General features: G+C 45.6%; 1 protein-coding gene across 1 annotated transcript; it reads right to left on the reverse strand.

The window, feature by feature from the left end:
- Positions 1–8,970: 8,970 nt before the first annotated feature.
- LOC144470502 (uncharacterized) lies at positions 8,971–16,238 on the reverse strand. Its single transcript, XM_078181722.1, has one exon. It carries the CDS (start codon positions 16,236–16,238, stop codon positions 9,030–9,032), a length of 7,209 nt encoding a protein of 2,402 aa, XP_078037848.1. The 3' UTR covers positions 8,971–9,029.
- Between the last annotated feature and the right edge of the window lie 184 nt (positions 16,239–16,422).

Below are 16,422 nucleotides of genomic sequence, written 5' to 3' on the forward strand. Positions count from 1 at the left end.
AACGGGGAAAAACGAAATCCACCGCGAGGAGAGGAAACGAGAGAGAGAGAGAAGAAAAAGAGAGAGACAGAGAGAGAGAGAGGAAGAAATAAAGAGATGGAAGGAAAAAGAGAGACACAGCCAGTGGTGGATCGAGGCGTGAACCAGAGAGAGAGAGAGAGAGAGAGAGAGAGAGAGAGCAAAGGGGGATGGGGGACGAAAAAGAAGCAGGAGAAAGGGGTGTAGGTGAAAAACAGAGAAACTATATACAGGCGCATAGAGCAGCCACCTGGCGCGTATAAGCTCCGGGAACTCGAGTCGACTCGATGCCGATAAGCGTGTACTCTCTCGCGCGCGGACCGGCACTCGGCCGTGTTCCGCGACGTACGAGAGAGAGCATTAATTTCGTTTCAACTCGTTGAACGCTCAGAATCCCTAACGAACGACGCGCTTTTTTCGACGACCGCGGACGCGTGGTCTTTCACATACCACTTGCCGCGAAAAGCCTCCGCTGCGCGCGCGCGCGCGCTCGTTTCTCCTAATGCCGTGTCCGTGTCTTCACCGCGAGCGGAACAAAAACCAACGCTCGGAGAGAGGAGACGAGAGACGAGAGACTCAAGAGAGAGAGAGAGAGAGAGAGAGAGAGAGAGTTTGGTTTGTCGCTACCAGGACTGCTACTCTATGTGTGCTACGTACAGTAGCGCGCAAAAGATTGAGACGGCGAGATGGGGGTGAAGAAATTGCTAGCAAGGGTTGAAGATATTCGCGGAGATCTTTTCTTTTCGTTGGACCGAAACAGTGACCAGACTCGTTTAAAATAGGCAATGATTGAACAATTAAATGATCGACTAGTTAAAGCTTTTTGCAGCCTTTCACCTTTATTCTTATATTTTTATTCTTGTATCTTTAATCAAATCTCTCATCTATTATATACTATACACTTTTACTACACCCACTATACAATACTTTTCCTTCCTTCTCCTGCTATATTTCACATTTACATCCGTTCTTTTATCGCTCTCGTGCATGTCTATATAAAATCCTTTTTATTTCTCCGTAACAAAGGGTTCTATCTTGCCCCCCGGTGAACATGAATAAATCAATAAATAAATAAAATCTTCCAAGCCCCTGTTTCAAACGAAAATATCAAACCACACGTAGATTTCGAAACTAGCCTAACCAGACGGATCGCACAATGCGCGCATCGCTTTAATGAAAATCCATCGGGCCGAATTTCTGAGCGGAACTGTACGCGGGAGGAAGACGCGTCCCGGGACAAGTGGGAATAAAAAGATCGCAATTAACGAGCACGAGTCTGCGGCTTCGAGGCCCGACACCGTCGACGACGCCGTCGACGCCGTCGACGCAGCCGTCCCAGCGAGCCTGGATTCATCTATAGCGCGTTCAGGTCCCATTGAATGCCAGACGGATAAAACGGGGCTCGTTCGCGCGCGACACGGAACCCGAGGAACAAGCAATACCTGTTATAACAGCGTTACTATACCAGGCGCCACCTAATGTGTTAGTCGAGGGGGGGCCGACGCGTTCCGCGCAACCCCTTCGAACGCGGGCCGACGACGAGCTGCTAGACGACCCACGCGAGAACAGCTCGCCACCCGGCATCCCCCTGCGGCCGCAATTTATTATCCGCGAGATGAAGCGGCTCCCGCATCCTACGATTGCTACATCCCCATCGGAGTTCCCGATCCCTCGCGATTTTCGGCGACGCGGTTACTGAAGAAGGTACTTGCTTGTTTTCCGGGGAGGGCGAGTGCTAATACGGGGTGTCGGGCCTCGCAGGATCCGACGAGAGGGCGGAGCCGAATGTTTTGGCTTGCGACACGATCCTACGGTCACGTACAGGGTGTCCCGAAAATGTTTAACACGTGCCGAGCTGTATTTAGTCGAATCTTCATTCTGGTCAAGCTTTAAAAATCAATATGTTATTTATTTATCAATTATGGATCTATTCTATTCTTTTGGTGAAAATTATTTCACGGATTCCAACTTGTCGTAGAGTATTTTTTTAACGTTTTGAATAGGCTATTTAAGCGTGTACCACCAGTGGAATGTGTTAAAAATATAGACGTAGAGTGGAGGTACCCAAGGTGATTTTAAAAATCCGAGTCCACGAGAAACGGTGATCAATGAAAGACGAGAAAAGTTGGAAATAAAAATTGAAAACACAGCCTAGCAAAATAAATGAATAAAGAGAACAAAATAAAGTTCTGATAAAGAACAGAATTCATTTACCACTGCACCCAATAACAGTATCCTTCGACTCGCGAATAGTCCGTAAAACAAATTGTTCCTTTATCAACAAACGCCACCGCGAAAAAATCAAAAGCGATCGAAGGCAACGCTTCGGTTTCCGCGTTCGGAAAAGCTATCGGGCGTCGCGAAAATTCTACGCCCGGCAATGTTATTCATTCCGGCGCAGCAACTTTTCGATTTTTAATGTCAATCTCGCGCGGAGTCCGGTCCGCCGCGTGCCGTGTTTCATTAGAGACCGGTGAACGACGGGCCGGTATTTCCAGGGAAACGCGAGGTAATAGGGAGAACTGACCCCGGAGAGGAGGGAGGGGGAGGGGGGAGGGAGGGTAGTCCTGGGAAATATTGAAGCCATTCAAAAAGTAGCCGGACCGGAGTCGAAATTAAAAACATGTTTTACAAAGGGGGTTCGGGCATCGGGAACGTAACGAAATCGACCGAGCCGCGATATTGCTCGGCGTACCGGCCGAAAGCGTACGTATAAATAAATAAAAAAAAAATGGATTCGACGCCGGGGAAACCCCCGTATGAATTATCGGATCACGGGGGCGTAAAAACACGGAGGCGAGCACACCGTGACCCCCTAGCGGACCGTGATCTGCAGAGAAACGAAAAATCATTTCGATCGGCGTTGCTTAAATTGAAGTCGCGGCGGGATGCACACGGTTGCACGCGGTCGCCCGCTGTTGGACGCAGTTGCATACAGTCGAGCGCGGTCGGACGCGGTGCACGCGCCGCGATTCAAATATTTATCCGGAAATCGGGGGTTTCGGCGAGCCTCGTCTGGGAAAAATGAGTTCATCGACACTGACGAGCGATAGCTTTTAATCTCGCGTCGCACCCGCGGCCGTTTTTCTACCGGTTGGATGTAATATCCGTTGTAAATGCACTCTCGGGAAAATGTTACCCGATGAGCGCTACCCGGGCGTACCCTGTACACGCGACCCCGTGTACACTCTGTAATTTAGTGTCGCCGGTATGAACGCGCCGCTGCCGGCTTTCACCTGGCGAACGGGACCCAGCGGTGCCGTATAGGACGATCAAACTTTTTCAGTAGCGATCCTAAAACCGACGGCGAGCCGCGATGACAGGATCGTATCTCCGGGAGATCGAGGGCTTCGGCCAATCCCGGGACGAGCTGCGTCGTCTTCTCTGTTTCGAATGCTCTGGCCAGCTTTTCCATGACGAGCTTGATTCTGTATTGAACGATGGAAGGACTGCGGCAGAGAGAACGTTGCGCTAGAATCCTCGAGTCACTCTTGATTCACATTAATATTAACGCATTCCTATCGGGCGATTTTTCCTTAAATTTTCATATAAATCGGGGCATGTAATGCAACACTGCTCGCAAAATGAAAATCCTCGATGCGACGAAACTCGCCGAAAGTCCAAAAATGAGACTCAGACTACCAAATACTGTCGAATAGTTGATTTAAAAAATCATAAAAAAATCCCAGGCCGTTTTACGGGAATGTAGCTTCCGGTATCGTAAAGTAGACACTTTCAGCTTCAATTTAAGCTACCTGGAATCCAAATTGCTGCACGGGAACGTGATTGAAAACGCGCCCAAAGTCCAAAAATGGGCTCCAGACAGGCTAATTCCGTCGAATAGTTGATTTAAAAAATCATAAAAAAATCCCAGGCCGTTTTACTGGAATGTACGCTACGGGGTCTTAAATTAGACACCCTCAGCTTCAATTTAAGCGATCTGGAGTCCAAATTGCTCCACGGGAACGTGATTGAAAACTTGCCCAAAGACCAAAAATGGGCTCCAGGCGGTCTACTTCCGTCAAATAGTTGATTTCAAAAATCATAAAAAAATCCCAGGCCGTTTTACAGGAATGTACGTTTCGGAGTCTTAAAGTAGACACTCTCAGCTTCAATTTAAGCTACCTGAAGTCCAAATTGCTCTACGGGAAAGTCATTGAAAACTCGCCCAAAGACCAAAAATGGGCTCCAGGCGGCCTACTTCCGTCAAATAGTTAATTTAAAAAATCATAAAAAAATCCCAGGCCGTTTTACAGGAATGTACGTTTCGGGGTCTTAAAGTAGACACTCTCAGCTTCAACTTAAGCTATCTGGAGTCCAAATTGCTCTACGGGAACGTGATTGAAGACTCGCCCAAAGTCGAAAAATGGGCTCCAGACTGCCTAATAAGGTAAGACTATCATCGTTTGCTATGACGAGTCATCAGTGATCCTGATATGGTACTAAATGATTTAATTTCTAAATGAAGATCGCGAGGGAAGCGAGCTTTAACTTCAATTCACCCAATTGTCTTAAACAGTGTCACGTTGCAGAATCAAAGAACAGAAAACCCGAGGACTTTTTTCTCTCTTTTCATCTCTTTTTCTCTCTTCATCTCTCTCTCTCTCTCTCTCTCTCTCTCTCTCTTCCTCTCTGTCTCCATCTCTTCATCTCCGAGCTGAATAATACAACAGAGGCAAGCTGCATTGATATTCTCCTTGTCGTACAAACAAACGACGTTCCCTCAGCGAAACATTAAGCCTCCGTTTAGTCGCTATTAAACGCGCATTGACGAAGTCCGCAATAATGACCCGGCTTTACGAACAAACGGAATAACGCTCTAGAATCGGGATAATCGGCCGGATCGTCTTAATACAGAGCATCGTAAACATTATCGAGGTGGGGGAAGGGGGATAAGCGATTTCTTCGAGGACAATCGGGAATAATGGCGCGCGGAAGTAATTGGGCGGCCGAGAGCGAAGGCTTAGAGCAAAGCGGGGGGTGAGCCTCGTAACAACTGGATCAAGAGAAGCGACCGGTTTACACTACTTTATAAACATCATTGTTGCGCACTTATCTAGATTTCTGGAAATTCGAGTCGCAACCCTAATTTTCATAATACAGCTCTGTTCTTTTGAGGATCAAATTCACCCTTTCAAAAATGAATTTCTTCGAATTTATTTTGTATCAAGATCTTGTCCGGCTGCTGGTAACTGGGGTGCTTGTTAAATCAATCCTTTGCACTCGAAATTATTTTAACTATAATCTAAAATCATTTTTCTGGCTTATAGTATTTTTATTTTATTTTTTTATTAGATCTTAATCGTTAGACATTCCAAGGTTGTATTATTTTCTACTTCAATTGCTCAGTTGCTCCATTATCTTACATTTTAATTATTTATCAAATAAATCGCCTCGATTCGATCCAAGTTACCGCGGCCGACCAAAAGTGTTAAATAGAGAGGCCCGGTGGCATCCGTTTCGCAGCGGCGAGAAAACAGGGTGGGTAAAGTTATTTCGCGACGGCGGCGAAACTTCAAACGAACGAAACCTAGAAAATAGAGTCGGGAATTCGATAAACGTATTCCTCCGGTTATAGAGATCCAGTGAAAATATTGTTCTTTAAGAACCGCCGACACGTTCGCCGCGGACCAGAGAGCCAGGAAGCCGGCACAGCCGGGAAGGAAGGAAGGTGAGCGGCAACGGCGGCGGGGGAGGAGGAGGGGAAAAAATCGGCTCTCCGACCAGAGCGGCGTGTTTTGCTTTCATCGATCTTTCGCTCACGGACTCTCCCCGGTATCGAGAGGAATCTCGTTCGGGATGCCACCCAAATTATTGCCGCGCTGTGTACACGTCGGAACTACCCCTGTCCCTTGATTCGCATCGGCCAGAAACGACAAACAGAATTGTTTGCCCAACGGCTCCGCAATATTCGTCTTTCGACTTAAATAAAGTATATTATTCAATCGAGTCTTGATATTAACGAGAACATATTGTAGTATATACTAGTGATAGCGATTACTGCATTTTAATTACCGCATCATTCATACAATATATAACAATATTCTTATTAATATTAATACTCGATTAAATAATATACTTCGTTCAAAGAATTTGCTTCAGCAAGGGGGCAAAAATAATCTGCTCGCTTCTTAATTAAGCGAAGCGACAGAGATAATTCGCGTCTTAAAACAGAGGGAGGAAAGTAATTTTCTGACCTTCTTCTCGATTCAACAAGGCGACAAAAATAATTTGTTTCCCTCTTTCTCGGTGTAACAAAGCGAGAGAAATCATTTTCTCGCTTCTTTTACGAAGGAACGAAGCTTCAAAAAATTGTTTCCTTCTCTCTTAACAAGCCGACGTTTTCTTGTTCGAATGTCAACGAAGGGCAAAGGTAACTTGTCAGGGTATTCGTTGGACTAAAGTGGTCGAAATAAGCGATCAAGGTAATGAAGATCACCCCACGGAGAGAACTGACAGCACCGCCTTGTCGGTGGCAGCATCACCGACAATACATCAAGGTTATTAAACAGGCACAAAAGCCGTATTTTATTAGGAGAAATTCCGGAGGCGGCGTCGCGTCACGGATCGACTTCTCCCCTTGATTTACACGCTGCCAATAACTGTACGCGATACGCCACGGCCTCGGCTGCCCCGTCATAAAGATTATAATATAATCGGTCAAAAAAAGGTATACCAGAGGGAAACGAACGAGATCATTCTCCCCGGGCAGAAGTGATATCCGGCGATCTGATATATTATCGTAGGGGGAGGGGAGTGTCTCCGGCTAACGCGCCTCAATTTTTCTGATCGATGGGGGTCGTTTACATATTAAACGCGCGATTTACGTGTCGCCTCGTATTTCTGACCTGATATCGCGATATACCAGTCGCGCCTCGTAATTCGCACGCAGGTGCTTTTGATTCTTGCGGCGTGAAACTGCGCGCCTAGGCCGGAGTCGGGCCGGGCCGGGCCCGCGTCCACCGCCATCCCACCCCCGCGCACACACACACACGCACACGCGCGCGCGCGCCATCCCCGAGTTTATGCTTTTTCTGCTCGCGTATATCGGGGTTTGTTTCGGCGTATTTATACGCGTCCCGGCTTTAAACGCGATAAAAATTCTCGAGAGCCTGACGTACTAGACACGCCGCCGCGGGAGTTCCCCCGGTGTAACACGGTTAACAAACGTTCGCCAACTTACCGGTGGAACTCGACGGAAAACGACGAGACGTTGTAGAACGGCGCGGCTGTAATTACGAGCGTTGTTTGAGAAACTATGGAAGTTCTGCGCGGAGGGGAACGATCGCTCAAAGAAATTGCTCTGTCAGATGTATGCTAACGCAGTCTTCGATTATCCATCAGCAGGCGAGATCGCTGCTTTGATTGGATCGTTGACCCCTTTGTACGCTTTTAACCTTTTGCAGAATTTGACCGATTTATGTGCACTTTGTTACGTTTTATTGTATTAGGTATACCGCTAAGCTCTGTCCAATAATGTAATCGCAATTTTTAAGACGTATCATTCGAGATATATTTTTCGAAAATGGTATTTTAAGTTGCCATACTGGCAAGAGGACATCAGTGATGCTCGAAATCATACTGAGTGCATAAAGAATCTATCACCATTTTTCATTTTCAAGAACTATCCGGTAGATGAGCTAACAATAACAATAGGCTAACAATAGGCTAACAATAACAATAATAGTAGTAATTAACATCCACGCCTTGACCAGTTTATTTACACTATTACAATTGACAGCGACACAACGATACTAGTAGTAATATTAATAGCGACAATTACTATTTATATTTACACTTTGTCCAGTTTATTTACACTCTGTTGCATTTAACCATGGCAATAGTAACGATTACTATTAATATCTAATGCTTACTATGCTAATAGTAATAATAATAATATAACAGTACATGTAAATGTAAGCGCACGATAAATATCTCTCTATTTCTCCTAAGAAATTTCTTTACGATCGATAAAGTCTCCACGGGTTAATTAAAATCGGTGATAAATACGCTGCGTTATTTTTTATGCAAAATAGACATTTTCTCATTCAATTGCGAATAATCGAAATTACACGTGTAACAAGTCGTTTAACAATTTTGTCCGTCCATTTTCGTTGCGATGGCGCAGAGGTATCGCTAGTTAATTACATAGTCGTATATTCTAGTTAATGCTTTTCGTTGATTAAATAAATATTGGCAGGTTGAGATGACGGAAGAACAGGCCAGATTTTTACAAACTACAAATTAATGTCACAACGAAAATTAAAACTGGCAAAATGGCATGGATTTTCAGACTAATTTTAGAATAAAAATTTGCGAGGTCGAATGCAGAATTTATTTATTAAAATGAACCACCATATTCCAAATATTTCTAATAAGCTGTAAGGAAAATGTCTCTCTTCACATCACCTCGAATTCAGAAATGTAGGTTTGATTAATAAATATGATAGTATGGAAAATTCTTTGACAATGCCTTCGTCAAATTACATATTTGCAATTTAATCGACAAATTTAACAATATAACCATAATACCATCTTTCTTATCGTGCCTAAGTTTCTGAATTTCAATTAATCTCAAAGCAATGAGGTACAGTAAATTGAAGGACTCTTCCTCAGCTACGGAACTGCATGAAATTAATTAAAAAAATTAAAATCACCGAAGAATACTTAATTTCTATACGAAACACTTTCTTGACAGCTTATAAAAATATCTTAGCAAAGATGATTATTCTCAGAAGATACTTATGTTATTAAAATTATAGCCTTGTTAATACTTTACCAACTGGTAGCCTAAAATAAAAATTAGAACTAGGGTTTAACACCGAGTTTTCTTATTAAAAAACATTTGCTTACTTAATGCCATTTTCCCATTTACAATATATTCTTGCCAGATTCTACCACCATCTCATAGAACACCACGTGGCTCGCTCTATATCTACTAACACAGTAAATAAATTGAACTAGTACCTGCTACTATCGCTCAGCTTAAAAATATTCATTGGACTAGCTAACTATTGATACTTAAACTTTTTCAAGGGGACCACATTCTCCCTATCCTTTAAAAATTCAATTATCCTATAATAACCGAACACGTGACCCCAGTTCAAAAGCGTCCACCCGTTAATGTCTCGCTTATTAAAATCGGCCTTCCTTTCGTAAATCAGATACTTGACGATGTCTAAATTGCCGGAATTCGCAGCATTCAATAAAACAGATCTGCCACGGTCGTCTCTCGCGTTCACATCGAACCCTTTCACCTCCACCATGTATTTAACCGTGTCCAAGTGACCGGATTTAGCAGCCGCGTGCAGGAGCGTCGCGCCGTTGTTGTCCTTAACATTAAAATCGGCCCGCTTTTCGTTGATCAGGAATTTAACTATCGGCAAGCTACCGGAGTCGGCTGCCGAGTGCAAAACCGTTCTGCCAACGTTACCTCTGCCCTCGAAATCGACCTGTTTCTCGTTGATCAGAAATTGAACGATCTCCAATTTGCCATAACTAGCAGCCGTGTGCAACGCTGTCAGCACGTCGAGTTTTTTAACAGTCGGATCGCACCTTTTCTCGTTTATTAGAAATTGAATTACTTCCAAGTTGCCGCATTCGGCGGCCATGCGCAAGATCGTCGTGCCGCCGTTGCCCTCGGCTTTGAAATCAATCCCCTTCTTGTCCACCAAAAATTCAATCAGCTCCAAGTCACCGAAGCTGACAGCCATCTGCAACGCCGCCTTGTCATTTCTGTCCGAGGCGTTGAAATTCGAGCCTCTCTCGATGATCAGAAACTTCACTATCCTCAAATGATCGAAGCCGGAGAACTTCGGCAGGACTCTCATGGCATTGTTAACGTTCCAATTCAATCCGGCGCTCTTCTGATTGATCAGAAATTTAACCATGTCCAAATTGCCGAACATGGCGGCCGTGTGCAACACCGATTTACCATGGTTGTCTTTCACATTGAAATCGGCGCCCTTCTCCTCCACCAGAAACTTCACCGTGTCCAGGTGGCCGGACTTGGCAGCCGTGTGCAGCACCGTGGCGCCCTCGTAGTCTTTGGTTTTAAGATCGACCCCTTTTACGTTGATCAGGAATTTGACCATGTCCAAGTTGCCAGAGTCGGCAGCCGCGTGCAACAGTGTTCTGCCGTCGCCGAGTCTGTGCAAATGAACGCCCTTCTCGTCTATCAGAAATTGGACCACCTTTAAATTGCCAGAGTCGGCGGCCATGTGCAAAGCTGTCTTGCCATTATTGGCAACAGCGTTGAGATCAGCCATCTTCTCGTTCGCCAGAAATTTGACCACCTGTAAATTGCCAAAGGTGGCAGCCGTGTGAAGCACCGTCATGCCAGAGTCATCTCTCGCTTCGAAATCGACGTTCTTCTCGTTCACCATGAACTTAACTATCTCGAAATTGCCGGAAATGACGGCCGAGTGCAAAACTGTCATGCCATAAACGTCTTTGGACTCGAAGTTGACTTTCTTCTCGTTCATCAGATATTTAACGATGTCCAACCTGCCGCAGTTGGCAGCCGTGTTCAAGATTGTCATACCGAATCGATCTTTCACTTCGAGATCGACGTTTCTGTCATCCAAGAGGAACTTAATCATCTCCAAGTGACCAGAGTTAGCAGCCGCATGGAACACCGTCACGCCGCATTTGTCTGCCTCCTTCAGATCTACCTTTTTCTCGTCCACCAGGAATTTGACGACGTTTAAATGACCAGAGTCCACGGCTATGTGTAAAACAGTTTTGCCATTGCTTACTCTCGCGTTGAAATCGGCCCCCTTCTCGTTGATCAGGAACTTCAGTATCTCCAAGTTGCCGAAGGTGGCAGCCGTGTGCAGCACGGCCAAGCCGCCGTCATCTTTGGCATTGATGTTGGCCTTCTTCTCGTTCACCAGAAACTTGACCAGCTCGACGTGGCCAGAATTAACAGCCGTGTGGAGGACAGTCATGCCGCAATCGTCTCTAGCTTCTAGGCTCTCCTCCCTTTTATTCATCAGGAACGTAGCCATGGCTACATTGCCAGAATCAGCAGCCGTCTGCAAAACTGTCCTGCCGAATTCATCCCTGGATGCGAAGTCGTCGTCGATTACATCAACCAAGAACTTGACCATCTCCAAATTGCCAGTTGTGGCAGCAATGTGCAAGACGGTCATGCCGAATTTATCTTGACAAGACAAATCGGCCTTCTTCTCTTTCACCAGAAATTTGACCAAGTCCATGTGACCGGAGTCGACGGCCAGGTGTAACACAGTCCTGTCACAGGAGGTTTTGGCATTGATGTCAACCTTCTTCTCGTTCACCAGAAACTTAACCATCTCCAAGTTGCCAAAGATGCCGGCCGTGTGCAAGATTGTCCTGCCTTGTTTGTCTCGAACATTGAAGTCGGCGTTCTTTTCGTTTATCAGACACTTGAGTATCTCGATGTTGCAAAACGTGGCGGCTGTGTGCAGGACCGTCAAGCCGTCGGTGTCTTTGGCATTGAAGTCGGCGTTCTTCTCGTTTATCAGGAACTTGAACAGCTCCATATTACCGCATTCGGCGGCGGTGTGGAGGACCGTCAGGTTGTATTCGTCTTTGGCTTCTAGATCGGCGTTCTTCTCTTCCACCAGATATTTAACCATCTCCAAGTTACCGGAGTTGGCAGCCGTTTGCAGTACAGTCATGCCGCAGTCGTCTTTCAGTTCAACGTCCATGTGTTTTTCGTCGACCAGAAATCGGACTATGTCCAAGTGGCCGGAGTTAGCGGCCGTGTGCAAAGGCGTCATGCCGAAGGTGCCTCTCGCAAACAAGTCGACACTCTTCTCGTTCGCCAGGAATTTAACAATCTCCAAATTACCGCAGCTGGAAGCCATGTGCAACGCTGTCATGCAGAATTTGTCTTTAACAGTTAAATCCATTTTTCTCTCGTTCACCAGATACTTGACCATGTCGAAGTTATTCGAAATCACTGCCACGTGCAAGATCGTTCTACCATCGTTCACCCTAGCATCTAGAATTCTACCAGCGTTGCTCAAATTATCCAACACGAAACGGGCGACGCCTGTGTAACCTTCCTTAGCCGCGACGAACAGAACCTTCTTGTCGTAACACTCCTCCCGCAGTTTTACGTTCGCCATCCTCTCTTTCAGGAATTTACTGTTCAAAAACGTTCGTATAACTCGATAGTCCGACTTCACCAGGATCTCCTTGAAAAAGTATTCTTGCTTCTTCGGGTTCATCAGTTTGCATCGATCCGCTGCTTTCCACTTTACTGTCCAATTTAGGATCACTTTAGCGGCGAAGTAGTCCCTGAACGTCGAATGCGCAAAGTCGATATCTCTGCCGTTGGATCTGACGATCCCGACCGACAGCACCATGTCGCGAAACCTGTCCAGAGATTCTTTCAATGCTAATCGCAGAAAGAAGGATTTGCTCAGTGCTTTGTGATAATCGTCGATAGTTAATTTATCCTGCTCCTGTCTAAGCCGTTCCTCGATTTTCGCTTTTTTAAAATATATATCGTACTTTCTGTTGATATAGTTTTCGTACACCTCCCACACGTGATCACCCAGGTAGCTAAAATCTGGGTTTCGACTACCTTGCGCCCAGGTTTTAAAATGCCCCTCGCAACCTTCTAACATTAAACAAAGCCGCAACAGTGTTCCTACATGCTTCGATGTATTGCCTTTAAACACGTCGCGCATTTTATTTAACAATGCTACAGCGTACTCCCTCACCCTCGTATTTTTTACTTGTTCACTGCCATTGCCAAAGACGCTTCGAAACTCCTCGCGACTTAAGATCAGAGTCAACCGATTCTTTAGATATTTCGCAACGAATTCGCCCATCGTTTCATCGTCAAGCTGGCCGAGCTTCACAGCGAACGTTGACAACGTGCTCTCCAAGGTCTGCTGATAATGGAGGCGTGTGGTGATCCAGAATTTCGCTCTGGTTGCATCCTTCAAATGCGCCAACAACGCGACGATTTTATTCCTATCCGATTTGTCCAGAACCTCGTCGAATCCGTCGAATGCTATCAACAAAGGCTTCCCAAAATTATGCTTCACCAGCGCGACGCCTAACAATCCTCTCGCAAAATCGTCACTTTTATCAGCTTGTGACAGAAAGTGTACGATCTTTTTCAATGCCTCCGCAGGTATATTTAAATTGATGTCTCTTATCGCATCCAGGTGGTCTTTCAGGTTGATTTTGATACACCAATGCGACTCGAGCATCGACCCTTCCGCGCCAGATTTCAACGCGTACTTCAACTCGCATAACTTTATCAAAGTCGTGGTCTTCCCCGTTCCTAGATCACCAGCGATGATCACCACTCTCTTGTCTTTGATTTCAGCGAACAATTTATCCGGGTCTATCAAACCTTTGGTGTTCTTATGGGTCTTGCTTCTGTATTTGCTTAAATTCGTCAACGAGCCGTGAGTCGTGCACCAAACGAGCTGCTCCTGTTCAAACTTAAATAAATGGAACGTCTGGTCAGGGTTTTCCAAGATCAGCTCTTGAAAGTTAACCGGCGCATTATTCTCGGATTTTAGGAACCTAATCCTGCGTTTATTATAATTCCTCTCGAACTGTATCTGCTGCGTCTCGTCGCCGAATTTCAGCCACCTCGCGAACTCCTCTTTCGACTTGTCGTCGATGACGTACGTCTCAGACAATGCGCCACTCGTTAATTCTTCTTTCACGTTTCTCTCTATGACAACTTGATTGTTAAATCTGCCGCATTTGAAGTAAAAGTCAGGATCGTAAATTTGTTGGAGCACGAACTTAGATGCGCCGTCTTCGTGCGTCAGACTGATCCAATAAATTTTCCTCCCCCGATTGTTCCGACACACGCGCCTGAAATCTCGCTTCTCAAACCGGTCGTCGGTCACTTGTATATCGTTGTTAATAACTCCGATACCGTCCCGACTCAATATCGCCATTCGACTTTCGAGACCGCCGACTTTCGACCTCTTGCCAACATCTATATCCGAGTTCAGCAAGCACTCGATCAACTTGTTCTCTCCGACCGGTATCCCACTGATAATGTAAATATCACTCGACTCCGATAGTAAATTATCGACGAAAATTTCCATATCGACCTCCTCGTATAATTCGGAATACGCTGCCTCTAAATCAGTCGTGCCCAACTGTCTGCTACCTATCCTGATCACTCGATTGCTGATCAGTCCCTCCAGCATCTCAGCGCCGATCATTTGCTTCGCGTTTCTGTCCAGCTTGCCAATCAACTTCCTCAAGCTCGTCGTCTCTTCCTGCAACGTCACCTCCCGCTTCAACAGCTTCTTCTGCGACTCGCGAGTTAGATCATCCAACGTGAACTTCCGGATCGTCGGTTCTTCGTAACACTTGTCCTTAAACACCCGCTTCATCTCGTTCAACTCATGCGTCTTGCTTTCCAATACCACGAACACGACCTTCTTGTTCGCCTCTCGCTCCAATATCCCATTTAAAACGGTTAGAACGTCCGACAATGGTTCGTTGTCCGAATCGCAGGTGTATCGAACGCACAGCACCCTACCCGCCGCGCAGCACAGCAGCTCGTGAATGCTGTCCCGATGCTCCACATACGAATTAAATTTTGAAAACAGGCTGTCTCGTACGGAATATCTTCTATCTTTCGCCGTCAAGCTTTCGTAAACGCTCAGAACGCCCGCCAGCGTGTTGTCGGTCCTTAAAAGAAACACTTGTTTGTTCGACTGTAAAAATTCATCGACATCGATAGGATTTTCAAAATTTATTTCGTGTTTCGTCAGATCGTCCACCTCGCCCAGGTATTCGTTAAGAATCTGGATGCTGTACCTCGGATCGACTAAGAAGCTGTTCTCGATAAATTCGTTGCATCGATGCAATTGATCGACGAAGTAATCGAAAAGCAACTTGACCTCCGCGTTCGTGTTCAGCAGCCAATCTCTTCCGGCGTCGCGATGCTGCGCAAGGATCTGCGGGACCCTCGCGATCAGTCCACTCTGTTGCTCATCCTCCGGACAGGTAAACGCTCTAGCCAAAGTTACGAGCGGCGTCTCCTTCGTATTGCCGTCCATCGTTCTAACTATGTCTTCCGTGTATTCTCTCATCCTCGCTGTTATCGCCGCGATGAATTGCCGTTTAGTATTTTCCAAACTCCCGTACGGATTGCAATCGTTCTTGTACACGTGCTGCGTCGCGAGTTGCGTCAACTTATTAGCCAAACTGCCCAATAATTTATCTTCTTCCGTTTCAGCAGCTACGTAAATTCTACCGATTTTGTAATCGGTCTTTCTTTCCGTTTTCGCCGCGGCAGGATCGACGATATCTCCGTTGTCGAAATCGAAGATTATGTCGAGGCAGTCCACGTGTTGGACCACTTTAAGAATTATAGACACCTCGGGGATGGCATCCAAGGATCTATAAAAGTGTTCGATGAGTGATTTATCAATGGGATTGTTCGATCTCGACTTCGATGTTAAGTAAAAAATATGCATCTGATGAAATTGAGGAAACGTAGACGACATTTCCGTTCTAAGCAATTCCTTCTCCCCTGTAGAGAGTTTAATTATGCAGTCCTCTTCGTCTTTATCCTTGAACACGCATTGGATGGACCGAAGGAACGCGTAGATCTTGAATCTTTTATTTTGAATCGCTGTGAACAGCGCCGATTGATTATTCAGATTCAAATAGAGCCGCGACCCGCCGATGATGTTCGTGTAATCTTTCACATCCTCTAAACGATTCCCTTCGATCAATCTGTGCAAAATCCCCCTGACTTCGACGAACTCTTTCAACTCCCTCCGAGTGTGTCCCCCGTTCAACGCGGTTAAATCAAAATTATTAGGAAAATTCGAGTCTGCTTTCAACAACGCGAGCACGACACTGTAATGCTTGTTTCTCCAGGCTATGTCCACGGCGCTATTGCTTAAATCATCGCGATCGTTGCTATTATGCGCAATTGGCTGCTGCGAGATAATTCTACCTGCGTCGCTCTCCTGTTCTGCCATGGTCGAACCGGTATCGCAATTCGATAAGTCTAACGCTGTTTTTTCACTTAGTGCAGAAAAAAATGCGACTAAATTCTCGTAACTATTATCGCGCGCGACATTCGAAATCGTTTTATTTTTCGCGTTTAGATCATCTGTTTCTGCACTATCCTGTAAACAATTTTCAACTTTTCTTTGTACCATAGAAACTAACTCGTGATTCCTAAGCTTCCGTTTTTTCTCGTCGCCATTATCGTCGCTGTACATTTCAAGAATTTCGAGATTTTTATGTTAATTCTTCCTGCTACCGTTCTTGATCCATTAACTAATTGTTTAGATCTTAGTCGTCGCTCTTGCAATTTTATCGGCTTCCTCTATCTCATAGTGTCACCTTCGCTCTGGCTCGTCGTCACCTGTCGGCATCAGTAAATAGTATTATCACCTCGACCCA

Source organism: Augochlora pura, chromosome 1, assembly GCF_028453695.1.
Source record: "Augochlora pura isolate Apur16 chromosome 1, APUR_v2.2.1, whole genome shotgun sequence".
NCBI lineage: Eukaryota > Metazoa > Arthropoda > Insecta > Hymenoptera > Halictidae > Augochlora > Augochlora pura.

Bases quoted from the DNA above. Each gene is read 5' to 3' on its own strand.
- LOC144470502 (XM_078181722.1), bottom strand. From the start codon at position 16,238: ATGTACAGCGACGATAATGGCGACGAGAAAAAACGGAAGCTTAGGAAT.